The 15030-nt window shown below is 36.5% G+C and overlaps 1 protein-coding gene across 1 annotated transcript in view; it reads right to left on the bottom strand.

Annotated features, from left to right (window-relative positions):
• Window positions 1-15030, bottom strand: part of CRYBG3 (crystallin beta-gamma domain containing 3) — a 144018-nt gene that overhangs the window by 117344 nt on the left and 11644 nt on the right. The window contains exon 2 of the mRNA XM_043997303.1: window positions 5205-5271. Coding sequence (XP_043853238.1) covers window positions 5205-5271 — 67 coding nt within the window. The remainder of the gene's footprint in view (window positions 1-5204; window positions 5272-15030) is intronic.

Here is a 15030-nt window from a genome sequence, read left to right as displayed (position 1 = left end):
CTGTGATTCAATACAAACTGCCTCTTTTTGGCAGTAAAGTATTTCACAACCTGATGTCCATCTACCTTTTCAGGTATATTCATTTGCCTTAGGCCACTCTACAATCCCGTCAAACTTGTGACTGTGCCTTTGCACAGGCTACGAGAAAGCACAACCTCCTCACATCTGACTCTTCAAATCCCTAGCTTCCTTCCATGCTCAGTTTGCATTTATTTTGTATTTAGATTACTTGTTTTCTCCTCTAGGAACTATAAGCTCCTTAAGGGTCAGTACCTAGCATAGTATTTGGCGCAGAGAAGGCACTTGTTAAATAAATAAATAAATATTTTTGGATCATCAAAAAGACCTTCATTTCTTATCCTTCTTGACTTCTCTGCAGCCTGTGACATCACTGTTGACTACCTTCTCGTAATGTTCTCTCTTCTCTAGGTTCTCTCAGACTTACCATTCTCAGCCTTCCACTATTCATGTCACATACATTACTATGGATATATACTAAGGCTACATCCTAGAGTCCCTTTTCTTTTCTCTTCTCTCCATCAGTTCAGTTATGAACCCATGATCTCTATGCAGATGATTCCCAGCTCTACTGCATATATGTAGCTCTAAATCTCTCCCTTGATCTTCAATTCCACATCACCAAGTGCCTATTGGACATTTCAGACTGGATGTCCCATAACAGCATGTCCAAAAGAAAATTCATTAGCTTTCCCTCAAAGCCTTCTCCTCTTCCAAACTTCACTTACTCCTGCTAAGGGTACTGCCATCCTTCCAGTCACCCAGGCTCACAACCTCTATTTCTCCTTTAAATCTTCATTCTTACTCTACAAATCTAATCATTTGCCAAATCTTATCATTTCTATTTCCACATTTCTCCTATATGTCCCTTTCTCTTCAATTATATAGTCACCATTTCTCACTCAGACTACTACAATAGTATAATTGGTAGCCCTTCCTAAAGACTCTTTTCCACTCCAGTGTATCCTCCACCATGTGCCAAAATGTTTTTCCTAAAGTGCAGGTCTATTCACGTCATTTCCCCATCCCACTCCCTTCCTACACACACAACATTCAATGAACTCCAGTAGCTTTCTATTATTTCTTGGATCAGAGCTTTTCACAACTTGGGCCCTTTCTATCTTTTTAGACTTTTACACCTCACTCATGTCTATGCACTCTCTACAGGCTAGCCATACTTGCCTTCAAACTGTCCCAAATGAATGGAATACTCTCCTTTCTCAGCTACACCTCTTAGAATTACTGGCTTTTTTCCCCCCAAGACAACTCAAACATCTTTTCTTGTTACCTCAGATGCTAGTTAGTGCCTTCCCCCCCTAAGGTTACCTTGTATCTATATTCTGTATACATCTTGAATACATACATTGTATTTTGTGTGTCCCATTAGAATATAATCTTTTTGGGAGCAGGGACCATTTTCATTTTTTCTATCTCCAGTGTTTAACCCAGTGCTACTTAAGCACAAAGAATTATTTATCATTTAATTGATGATAAATATTTCCTCTCAAGAGGCACCTTTACAAGAACTGTCAAAAAGGAAAAAATTAATTTACTTTGGAGAGGAAATCAACTCTGGTAGAAAGATGAAAAAGAGCTAAAAAGAAGATCAATGGAAGGAAATACATATGTATATTATACATATATCTCCAACTAAAAATGCATTAAAAATTAACTACATTCCATTATATTAGCTTTATAGATTGAGGGTATTGTTAGAACAAATATTGATGTAAATTATCAACGAATTTGCCCTGCTCCCACATTAAGTAAAATATATTCTTAGAATAAAATTTTCCATTGTTGAGGAGGCATTTTCTAAATGTACTTTATAGTGCCAAAATAAGTTCATTATTTCCCACAAAGTTTGCAGTTTACATGCCGTGACTAGTTTACTCTCTTTAGTTATGAAACAGTGATATGATGAATCAAAAGTAATAGATATTTGTTATAGTAAGTTGATAGTCCTCAAATGCCAGTTCTTTATATTAGGAACTGGGCTGTTAGGATTTGTCACACTAGCTACCTACCTTGTGGTGCTTCATTCCTCATCTACACAATAAAAACGGCCTTCATTACATATACACTAAAGATTATATAAAGGAAAGGAGTTATTTGTAAAAGGAACCCCCAGGTGAGGAAACGTTCTCTACCAATGCAAGCCATCACCTTCTCTGCTGCTTAGTCTAAAAAGTTGCCTTGAGCACTGAGAGGGTAAGTGACTTGCCCCAATTCACACAGCTACCATGTGTCAGGTGGCACTAGAACTCAGATCTTCCTAGCTTCAAGGCCAGATCTCTATCCATTATGTCCTAACAGAAGATAATAACTGGGTCAAAGATAGGATTTTATATGAAACAAACTACAAACCATTAGGAATCAATGCAACTACACTTGGTCATCTTAATGTTCACTTTGGGCTGTGATGGCGGGGCAGGGCAATGAAGGTTAAGTGACTTGCCCAGGGTCACATAACTAGTGTCAAGTGCCTGAGGCCAGATTTAAACTCATGTCCTCCTGAATCCAGGGCTGGTGCTTTATCCACTGCACCACCTAGCTGCCCCCATCTATCTTAAAAGATACTGAAGACAACAGATTAAATAGGATTTTTAACTGAATGTTATTTGTAGTTACTATGGTTTATTAGGTATTTAAAATGGAGACCTGTGTGGTCATTCATCAATCAGTAAAAAACTAGCATTTACGAAGTGGCCTACTATGTGCCAGGCACTCTACTAGGTCTTAGAGAAACAAAGACAAAACTAAAAAAGTTCATGACTTCAAGGAGTTTATATTCTCAAAGGAAAGATATATGAGGTTAAGTACTTGCTCAGGATCACATAGCCAGTATATGCAGAGGCAGGACTGGACCTCAGGTTTTCCTGATTCCCAGGCCATCTCTTGATCAACTACATCATCCTGCTTCTCATTATACACTATTAAAATTAGAATTTGTTGTCTGGTAAACAAACTGTAAGGGATACTTGGAAAAAAAATCTGTATAAGATTCATTAATTAAGTACTATGGGGGGGCAGCTAGGTGGCGCAGTGGTTGGAGCACCGTCCCTGGAGTCAGGAGTACCTGAGTTCAAATCCAGCCTCAGACACTTAACACTTGCTAGCTGTGTGACCCTGGGCAAGTCACTTAACCCCAATTGCCTCACTAAAAAAAAAAAAAAAAAAAAACCTTAAAAAAAAAATTAGGTACTATGGGGTAATGGTGCTGTGCAAGAGAATATTTTCAATTCCAACTTGAATAAATAAAACCACTATCACTTGCAAAAGCAAAAGGTCACTGCACCTTTTTTTCAGATTTGTTTTTAATAATTAAACTTTCTTAATGTGACTGTACATATATAAGCTATATCAGATTGCTTTCTGTCTTGGGGAAGGGGGAGGGAAGGGAGGGAAGAAAATTTGGAACTAAAAACTTATAAAAACAAATGTTGAAAACTATCTTTACGTGTAACTAGAAAATAATAAAATACTTTTATGATTTAACAAAAAATAATTAAACGTATTTCATTATACAAAGAACAAAAAGAGGATGATCTAAGACAGTGTTATAAAACTCAAAACAGAAACAGGTACCTGACAGGATACTAACTTAGAAAAAAATAGCAATATCTATGTTTCATTTTATATTTTATTTATTTTTTACTTATTTTGTGAAATATTTTTCAATTATATTTTAATCTGGTTCTAGCCTCACAAGGAGTTTTGCCCCCATGAGTTGAATACCTCTGGTCTAAGTTTCTTGGCTTCTATTTTACCATAGAATCTAATATAAAACAATTTTCAGAGATTCTTGATTACTTATCCTGTCTTCCCAATATTTTTATGTAAAAAACTGTATTTAGGGGCAGCTAGGTGGCACAGTGGATAGAGCACCAGCCCTGAAGTCAGGAGTACCTGAGTTCAAATCCGGCCTCAGACACTTAACACTTACTAACTGTGTTACCCTGGGCAAGTCACTTAACCCCAATTGCCTCAATTAAAAAAAAACTGTATTTAAATGTTTTATTCATTTTAAAGCACATCTCTGTCATTTCCCAAGACCCTTTTTCTTTCCACTCCACCACCCACAACCAACATACCTCTCACCTGTGACAAACTACATTCTTTATAAGGAAATTCCTAGAAGTCAAGTACATTAATGATGTAAGGAGGCTAAGACAAATAAGGCTTTTTGCCTAGGCACGTTAGTTACTTGGAGAGGAAGGATATTTCCCAGGGAGGGAGACTGTTTTCAAAGACTTGCAACTTTCCCCATCACCCCCTACAAAAATTAACCTATACTCATTCTACCAAGGCAACACCAGGTCAATTGAAACTACAGTGACCTCTGGACAATAGAAACAATTCTATCACCCCCCAAAAATCTGGTTTCTTTTGCAAGAGCTTGTGTGTGTCCCATTAAGAATTTCTTTAGTAAGAATAACGTTCAGGGGCAGCTAGGTGGTGCAGTGGATAGAGCACCAGCCCTGGAGTCAGGAGTACCTGAGTTCAAATCCGGCCTCAGACACTTAACACTTACTAGCTGTGTGACCCTGGGCAAGTCACTTAACCCCAATTGCTTCACTAAAAAAAAAAAAAAATAAAAAAAAATAAAAGAATAACGTCCACTGAAGTACACCTTATTTCCAGAGCAAGCCTTCCATGGTCAGTGGAAACATTTCATACTTCCCAGAGCAATGTAGAAGTCCCTGCCTGACTCTTAGACTTTATCACCTGCTTCAGTTAGCCCCTCTCCCAGATTGTTCCTTCTGCTGCTTTTTGCACCCTCAAAAATAGGAGATACTTAAATGATTTTGCCCCAGGTAATAAATTCCTAGCTACATGTGTATATTTGTATATTCTTGCATTGAATTGAACTGATAATCATGAGAGTCGTTTTATATATTCTTCAAAATTCTTCACAGAAAAAATGTTTTAAAATAGTATCTTTTACTTATTTTTGAGAAAAACTCAGTTGAAAATAACTTTTAATTTAATCTCCCTAGTCTTTTTTCCAGCATTATGTTTCTATACAAATGTAGAAAACACTAAAAATGGCATTTCATTATTTTTTAAATATAACATAAATATCTTAGAATCTGAGAAACTTAGTAGACAGAAAATATAACAAGCATAACACCTCCTTACCTGCCCCCCACTACCCCCCCCCACACACATTTGTTAAACTATACCTTTACTGGCTCTGTTGAAGGTGCATTTTCGGTTTTCTGACTTAAAGTGACAGGCCCATTTTCAGGACTGAAAAATAAAAACCACAAAGGTTGTTTTTTTTTAAATTTAAATCAATACAACATATAAATCATGTTCATTATAATTCAATTTGAAAATCAACAAGTATTTTGCCCACATATCTCTAAGATTCATTTAACAAAATCCTATCAAGAAAATACTAATTTGAATTAATATCAACCTCACAAATAAGTTGAAAAGTAACAGCTTTTCAACTTCTTTCTTGTTTTAGTTAAGATTTGTCTAGTTCTGAAAGGAATACATTGGGGTCCCTCACTATTATAATAGTACCATCTATTTTTCCTCTGTAATTTGATAAACTTTTCCTTTTAGTATTTAGATACCATGCTATTCAATGCCTATATGTTAAGTATTAATATTACTTTGTTATCTGTTATTTAAACATCTAAACATAACACTATTTCCCTACTTATCTCTTTCTATTGGGTATGGGTTTTTTTAATAATTCTTTTGTTTTGTTTTGTTTTGTTTTTGTGAGGCAATTGGGGTTAAGTGACTTGCCCAGGGTCACACAGCTAGTAAGTGTTAAGTGTCTGAGGTCGGATTTGAACTCAGGTCCTTCTGAATCCAGAGTCTTTGCTCTATCTACTGCACCACCTAGCTGCCCCTATTGGGTATGTTTTTAATTGTTGCTTTGTCTGAAATCATAGCTGCTACCCTTGCTTTTCTTGTATATCTGCTTTAACTGTAATCCATTCTGAAACCCTTCTTTCATTTTAGGGGCAATTTTATCCCACTGATATTCATGGTTATCATTGTTAATCCTCTATTTCCCTTGATTCTCTTGCATTTTTCCTTTATTCATTTCCAATCACCTCTCTTTAAAAGAAAGTTGTATAAGAGTATTTTGCTTAACACCACTGATCTATAATTGAAGTGATATTTTCCTTTCTGCTGATCTACTTCCCTTACCTTCACCCCTCAATTATAGGTTTTTACTGTTTGTTTCTTTCTTTTCTCCTTTCTTTCTTTCCTTTTTATTCTCTTCTTCCCAATCTACTCTCTTATGCTGGAGTTTGTTTTGTTTATAACTATTCCCTTCCTCATTCTGTTCTCTATTTTAAACCCTCCCCCCAAACCTCCTCTATTTCCTACTGAGTTTAATTAATTTCTACACCAAATTCTGTGTGTGGGTGCACATATATAATTGTGTAAGTTAAATCTTCTTTAGCTTCATTTCTCCCAGTTATTTCTGGAGTCCATGCAGCAAGACATGTTGTTTTGGTTTTTTCCTCTGAAGATCTAATCGGATGACTTATTTTGTAGTACTCTCCTCTTCTGGAATTACCTCTTGAACTCTAGGACCACAGTATTTCTTCATTGTGTTTAGCCTGTTTCTCAGTTTAATCTCATCTGCAGCCTTAAGTGACTGGTTTAGGGCTCTGTGCTTGGACCTAATGCTGTTTTCTCCCATATTCCCATATACAGTACAGGCAAGCCCTCCTGGATCCTGGATATGACAACTAAGAATAAGTACTGACTTCTGCAAGAATTTATGGGTTTTGGCCAAATCTCCTAGTCTTAGATTTTGGCTTTCTCCTCTTCTCTGTTTTCTTTTGTGCATGGTCCCAAATCCAGACTTAGTTCTATCTCTTGCTATATAAGCTTGACCGGAATCAACCAGATGTTATTGGTTATGCTGGTAGCAGGTATTCTGCAAAGCCCCAAAGCACCTTTGCCTCCCAGGTACTTTCCGAGGTTTTGTAAGAGGCATTTGGTTCTTTTTCCTGCTCTTGTTCCACAGGCTGCTGCTTGTACGCTTTGTCTTCTACTGACTCTGGCTTGTCTCTGCTAGGAGTAGAGGGTGGGGGAAAGGAAGATGAGGGAGAGTGGAGTTTGCAAGTGAGCCTGACTTTGTTTACTGGCAAGATTATACAACATATTATTAACAGAATGGTTAATGAACAACTATAAAAAGGAAGTGATGATCAGAAAGGGCAAGCATAGCTTCATCAAGAACAGGCCATGCTAGACTAACTTTTATCTTTCATAACACTGTAACTAGACTTGTAGATCAGGAAAATAATAGTTTCTCTATATTTCAGCAAGTGACCAAGTCATTCATGCTATTCTTTTGGAAAATACAGAGAGATTATGACATAATTAGATGCATTTAGAACTCATAGAATGCCTAAGACAGGCATTAAGCTTCATTTCTATATTAATAATGAATAAGTAAAGGAAAGCTGAACATGTTCTGAACCAAACCCTTAAGTTTTGTAAGCGTGTATATAAAAATTCAAAGAAAAGATAAATATCCTAAAATTCTACTGGGGAAGTCAAATTAAAGGGGCTAGGAGACCCTCAAGATCAAAATTGTGATAGATGCTTATTAATTTATGACACAAACTATAGGAGGGATGTGAACATGTATCAAAGAAAATGTGGTTTCATAAATAATTGACTAACTTAGATCTTAAAAAGAAATGTCATGAAAACAACAAATTTAAGTGTTTTCAATGACAGTACAGACAAATGGCTCTCAAGTCCAACACTGTATTCCAGAATAACTGATGCCATCCAAGCCTGCCAATACACGTTTACATCCTTATACTTCTCACCTCATTTGCCTTGGAACAAGTCAGCTAAGTTTTCTCTAGTGCTTGTTGAATCAAGGCAGCTATGGACTGAACAGTCAGAATATGATTTCAAATTACATGGAACTGATGAAGCTAGCTTCTGTTTTAGAATAAAATAATTTTAAAAATCAAAGTAAAGGAAATCCTTTTTGTGGCTAAGAGGTAAATTAAAAGCATAAATTAGTCAGCATAACTCCAGCCACTTTAGAATAGCACATTATGGCAATACAAATATTGATAATATTTTCTTTGTAGTATAATATACACATCATTGTTAAGCAAGATTCTTATCTGCCTATTTAATACAATGAAACACAACAAACATTACTACAACTTAGCTTTTCTTTTGACTAATTTAGCACATAACAGTACTTGCTTCTAGCTAGGGCGTTTCCTAGTTCCAAGTTCCATTTATGGATTAGACAATAAAGGTCAGAGAGTTGAATTCTTACCTGACCTCTCCAAAATTAACAAACTTAAATTCAAAACATTTCAATGCTTCTTATAAGGAACATGTAACCACTGATTAGGTTATAACAAACTATATTCTTATGCTGTGATAGAAACCATATTTCATTTTTTTTTGGTTGAAACTTGTAATTGTTTACCTGTATAACTTAGGAACCCCCTATGAGAAAACTCTCATCACCAGTGCAGATGAGCAATTGTTCCGAAATTAATTTTCTTAGAGAGCTGCCTGAGGTACTGAAAAACTGAAGGTCAGTCAATCAATAAGCATTTGTTAAGTAACTGTTAGTACCTGACACCAAACTAAGTTCAGGGGAAAGACAAAAGATGGTTCCTATCTCCAGGAGCTCAGAGTCAAAAGAGGGTGACAACATGCGAACAGCTAAGTACAAACAAACAAGCTACATACACAATAAAGTGTAAAGAATCAACAGAAGAAAGGCATGAGAGTTAAGAGGAAATGTGAGAGGCTTCTTCTGGAAGCTGGGAATGTGGCTGGTACTTGAAGAAAGTCAGGGAAGCTAGGAAGCAGATAAGGAGGAACATTCCAAGAATGGGACAACCAGGTCAGTGTCGCTGGGTCATAGAATATGTATGGATTAGGGGGTATAAGGTATAAGAAGACTTGAAAGGTAGGTGTGGGATAGGTTAGTTAGAAGGGCTTTGAATGCCAAATGGATGTTTATTATTGTTTTTTTGTTTGGTTTTTTTTTTGGGGGGGGGTGCAGGTCAATGAGGGTTAAGTGACTTGGCCAGAGTCATACAGCTAGTATGGTTGGATTTGAACTCAGGTCCTCCTGAATCCTTGGCCAGTGCTTCATCCACTGCACCAAATGGAGGCTTTTATATTTGATCCTGAAGGTAACTGGGAGCCACTGGAGTTTACTGAATACAAGGGTGACATGGTCAGAACTGCATTTTATGAAAAGAAATTCGATGGCTGAGTGGAGAATGGAGAGACACTTGGAGCAGTGTCAAAGAAGATAAAGGGGTATTTTTGAGAGATGTTACAAAAAGGAAAATTGAAAGGCCTTAGCAACAAATTGGTTATGAAGGGCAAGAGAGAATGAGGAGTCAGGGATGTCACCTGGTTGGCAAACCTGGGTGAGTTGGAAGATGGCAGTACTCTCAACAGTAACAGAGAAGTTAATGGAATACTAGAAGTTGTTGGGGGCGGGGTATGAGTTCAGTTTTGGATATGTTGGATTTAAGATGTCTATGGGAAATTCAGTTAAAGATGTCCAATACACCACTAGAGATAAGAGAGTGGAGCTCAGAAGAGGTGATTAGATAAGTAGACTTGAGAATCTTTAGCATAAAAATGATAATTGAATCACCACCAAATGAAAGAATATAAAAGGAAAAGAGAGGAGGGCCCAGGACAGAACCCTGACCTGACCCATGGTTAGCAGGCATGACCTGTACAATACAAAGAAGTAGTAAAGGAGACAGAAACAGGTGGATACATAAGGGAGTAGGGGAGGGGGGAAGAGAAGAGAGAAGAATGAATCAATACAGCAAAGATAGTGTCAAAGATTGTACAGAAGGTAAGGATGGAAAAAAGGCTGCAGGATTTGGCAGTTAAGAAGTCTCTCTCCTTGCAAATTAAAACAACTCTGAGGTACCACCTGACACCTATCAGATTGGCTAAAATGACAAAAAAGGAAGATAATAAATGTTGGAGAAGCTGTGGGAAAATTGGAACACTAATGCATTGTTGGTGGAGCTATGAACTGATCTGGCCATTCTGGAGAGCAATTTGGAATTATGCCCAAAGGGCGATAAAGCTGTGCATACCCTTTGACCCAGCAATTCCACTTTTAGGTCTTTTTCCCAAAGAAATCATGGAAGGGGGAAAGGGACCCACATCTACAAAAATATTTATAGCTGCTCTTTACATGGTAGCAAGGAATTGGAAGTTGAGGGGGTGCCCATCAATTGGGGAATGGCTGGACAAGTTGTGGTATATGAATACAATGGAATACTATTGTGCTGTAAGAAATGATGAGCAGGAGGAGTTCAGAGAAACCTGGAGGGTCTCGCGTGAGCTGATGATGAGTGAGATGAGCAGAACCAGAAGAACATTGTACACAGTATCATCAACATTGAGTGTTGACCTACTGTGATGGACTATATTCTTCTCACCAATGCAATGGTACAGAAGAGTTCCAGGGAACTCATGATAGAAGAGGATCTCCAAATCCAAGAAAAAAAAAAAAGAACTGTGGAGTATAGATGCTGATTGAACCATACTATTTCTTTTGTTTTGGGTGCTGTTTTTTTTTTTTCTATTTTGAGGTTTTGCATCACTGCTCTGATTTTTTCTCTTGTAACAGGATTAATGCAGAAATAGGATTAATGTTATGTGTATATATATATGTGTGTGTGTATATATATATCTATATGTATATGTAATAGATATATAGATATAACCTATATCAGATTACCTGCTGTCTAGGGGAGGGGGGAGGAAGGGGAGGGAGGAAAGGGAGGGAGAAAAATCTGAAATTGTAAAGCTTGTATAAACAAAAGTTGAGAACCATCTTTACATGTAATGGAAAAAATAAAATACCTTATATGTAAAAAAAAAAAAAAAGAAGTCTCTCTCCTGGCCTCCATTAGACAAGCTGGTAACTGCCCACATATGAAATGCCATCTGTACCACTGCACAAGTATTACTTTTCTCCTAAGCTGTCCTTCAAAGAATTTCTAGCTACCTTCAAAGCACAGTTTAGGTACCACTGCCAACAAGAGAACTTTTCTGATTGCTCTTTATATAGATACTAGCAGTCTCTACCTGCTAAAATTACCTGGTGTTACTTTTGTATATATTTTACATATGGTTAATTGTGTACATGCTAAATCACAAACACCCCCCCCCCAGTAGCATGTTAAGTTCCTGAAGGGCAGGAACTGTTTTCTTTTTGTATTTATATCTCCAGCACTTAGCAGAGTGCCTTGCATATAGTAGGCGTTTAATAAATGTTTGGTGAATTTAGTCTCCTACAAATAAGCATAAATTATATATATACACCAACTGAGAGATAAGTGTAGTCTAGCAAATACATAAAATCTTAATAGCACAATCATCATCATCATAATAAGTAGGGGAAAATTTTTTGAAAGGTGATACACAACTCGAATTCAAATACATAGTAATTGTGCTATTTCCCCACCAAGCAATTTATTTATATATATATATATATATATGTGTGTGTGTATATATATATATATATACATACACACACACATACACACACACATATATATACATATATATATATATACATATATATATATATACACACATATATATATATACATATATACATATTCAGGTGAACTAGGAAGTACAAAAATAACAGTGAGAACTATTAGAGGTGGGAAAAATGAAGTTTGAATATATTAAAACCGGAAAACTTTGCCGAGAGACTTGTTCTAATTATCCATTTATACAGTCTTGGATTTTGGCAGACAGAAGATAATGTGTTCCTAACAAATTTTAAAAGGTTAAATAATTTCTAAAAGAAGCAGTTTGGCATAGTAGATAGAAAGTCTTAAAGGCAGGAAGGCCTGGATTGAAATATCACTACTGACTATCCTGCATGTGTGACCCTTGATCACGTTGCTTGACCCCTAGGTTAATGTTCAGTGCTCTAGCTCAGTGTCAAACTCCCATAGAAACCAGGGCCACTGATTCTTATATAAGGATCCCTGTGGGCTACATACTGACTGAGGGGTTTAACTTCTCTGCTCTAGGTTACTCTCTAAAACTATACTTTGCAGAGACAAATGCCCACTTGGCATTGGTAGAAGTAGTTTCTTCACCTGGGAGTTCTCTATGAATGAAATCATGGGTCCAGTTTCTATCTCTATAAATATATAATAATGAGATGGTTTTCCTAATGTGCCATTAGGAGAGTTCAAAAAATAAATGATAGTTTAAAAATACATTTTTCTCTAAGGCATGGAACAAAAAGGAGAAGATTCACTTTCTTAGTTCTATTTTAGCTATGTTGGATACTGATCATTAGAAATTTTGTCTCTTCCTTATTTGAAGTAATACACACCTAGGTCACCTGATACATAGCATAGAGAACTGAGATAAATGAGAAAGTGGCCTAGTTTTCAATACTACTCAAAGGTGATAATGTAATCCATATTAATTAATGGGCATGAATCAATTTTTTAAAACCACCTAGTGATAATTAAAGACTAACAACCAGTCTATAAACATCCAGTCTCCCAGAGAAAGGATAGGGGGTGCGGGTGGGGAGGAAATGTCACAAGAAAAGGAACAAACAAGCAACATCAATAATGATCTAAATTGTAATTGTCATTATCTGTTCAAAGTTTAGTCATTTTTAACTAAGTCCTTTAATAGTATGGAATAATATATAGTCTAAAATTCCTTGAGATCAATATGCTATTGAATGGGAAAATATAAGAACAGTACTTCGAGGCAAAAGCAAGTAACTAAAATTAGCAACAATTAGTAAAACAAAACAAAAAACTACTTATTCTAGATAGTTTTGGAGAAATTCACATAAGGAGCTTTTAGATGGCTACATTGTGTCACATTTTTTAATTTTCTAGACTTAAGTCCTCATATTATACTGCTTTGCTTAATGAGGAACAGTGCTTCTGTAAAGGGTGGTATACAAACCTAAAAGGTTATGAGGCAAACAGAAAAGATCAGACAAAGTTTAATATTTTAAATCTTTTTAGAGAGAATGTTAATTTTAAATGGATAATGTATTTATCATGTTAAACTACTCACAAATTGGCAAAAATCTTCATATAGTCATTTTTTAAATTGTGGAAACCATATATAAAATTGAAATTAATTCTATTGTCCTGAAATGTAAAAATTACTTACAGACCATTCCATTATACTAACATATTCTATATATTCTATTCACAGTTTTAAGCAAACTGCACTAAAACTTCTGGGACACTTTATACTTGCACTATTTTGGTTCATAAAAATTTTGTCATTAATTCCACTAGAAATACTCCTTTAAAAATTCATGGATAGGGGACAGCTAGGTGGAGCAGTGGAACACTGGCCCTGGATTCAGGAGGACCTGAGTTCAAATCCAGCCTCAGACACTTGACACTTACTGGCTGTGTGACCCTATGCAAGTCACTTAACCCTCAATGCCACCCACACAAAACAAAACAAAACAAAATCATGAATAATTGATAGTTTTTAATCAATTACTGATCATCTGTATGATAAAATTTTACCTTCCTGATGCAAACCAGATTTTTAAAATTTGGTCAATTTAAAGAGAGAACTCATAAAGTCCTGGTAAACTGGCATCCTTAGAGTATGCCAAATCAATCTATAATGATTTATTACCTTTTTTTTTAATCCTGTAAGATTATTTTTTCTCCAGGGCAAGATAACATTTTATTAACAGTGACATAAATTGTCAGTAAAACGGGTCAGCATGGCCATCTCAATCAAAAAACCTGGGATCTGAGCATGATTAAATTTTAGTTGGGCTAGAAATAACCAATAAATTGGATCAATGTTCTCTCTCAAAGACCAAAGACCCCCTAGTGAGGAGCAAGAGGGTCTTTTAAACTTAGGTCTGTCTTCCTTCTAATTGGCCTGACAGTACATCATTTTTCCCTCCCCAGAAAAAAAGGTAAGAGATCCCCAATTGGTAGACATTTAATAAGTAGGTGGGTTAAGAGCTATCTCAGCTCCCTATTATTTCCTCATTGGGAGAAATAATCCTCAAGTGATAGAATTAGTCTGCATCTGGGAAAAGTGGGTTGGCTTTCAGGTATGGTGGCTCACACCCCTCTCTGGGCAATTAAAAAATGTTAATTGCTTGATGGATATCAATAGCCTCAAGTAATCTTGTTTTTGTTTTTTGTGGGGCAATGAGGGTTAAGTGACTTGCCCAGGGTCACACAGCTAGTCTGAGGCCAGATTTGAACTCAGGTTCTCCTGAATCCAGGAGTCACCTAGTTGCCCCACCTCTAGTAATCTTGGTTAGAAAATCAGAACTATGTGAAGCAGGACTCCCCCATCCTCACTTTGGTTTCCCCTTGGAGAGTAAATCATGCCTAACTTTAACAAGAAAATAGCACAGGAGAGTTGTCCCCTGAGGAGGGGTCTAGCACAAGCTAGTTGTTTTTTTTTCCTTTAAATAAAACAAAGGTCCCAGGTAAAGAAATTAAGTGCCCCAGGGACTAGGAATATAAATTCTGTAAGATTATTAAATTAAGATTATTTAGTACTACTTCTGTAATGTTCTTTAGAAAAGTGTGGGATTTAAAGCCGGGAGGAATAGTAGTATATGCAGACTTGTAGTCCTTACTGCTGAGGAGTTTGAGATGGGTAGATCACTTGAGTTCAAGAGTTCCAAGCTGCAGCAGGCCTAAACTGATGTGGTGTTACCTAGCACTTCTTGTTGTTTGCCCTTAGTTCTCCAAGAGGACCATGACATCATGGTGATTTCATGATTTACACTGAATTGAATTTTAAGGGAGGGCTATGCAAAGTCACCAACCTCACTTGCTCCTCCAGAGATGGGACCATTTGGGTCCAGCGGCAAAATATATATCAGGATGACTAGAGATGACCCTGAATGTTTTAAGGCAATTGGGGTTAAATGACTTGCCCAGGGTCACAGAGCTAGTAAGTATCTGAAATGAGATTTAAACTCAGGTCCTCCCTGCT

The sequence above is a fragment of the Dromiciops gliroides genome, chromosome 3 (assembly GCF_019393635.1).
Source record: "Dromiciops gliroides isolate mDroGli1 chromosome 3, mDroGli1.pri, whole genome shotgun sequence".
Taxonomy (NCBI): Eukaryota; Metazoa; Chordata; class Mammalia; order Microbiotheria; family Microbiotheriidae; genus Dromiciops; species Dromiciops gliroides.
Note: the sequence above shows the minus strand (reverse complement) of the source record. Positions and strands in the feature narration are given on the sequence as shown.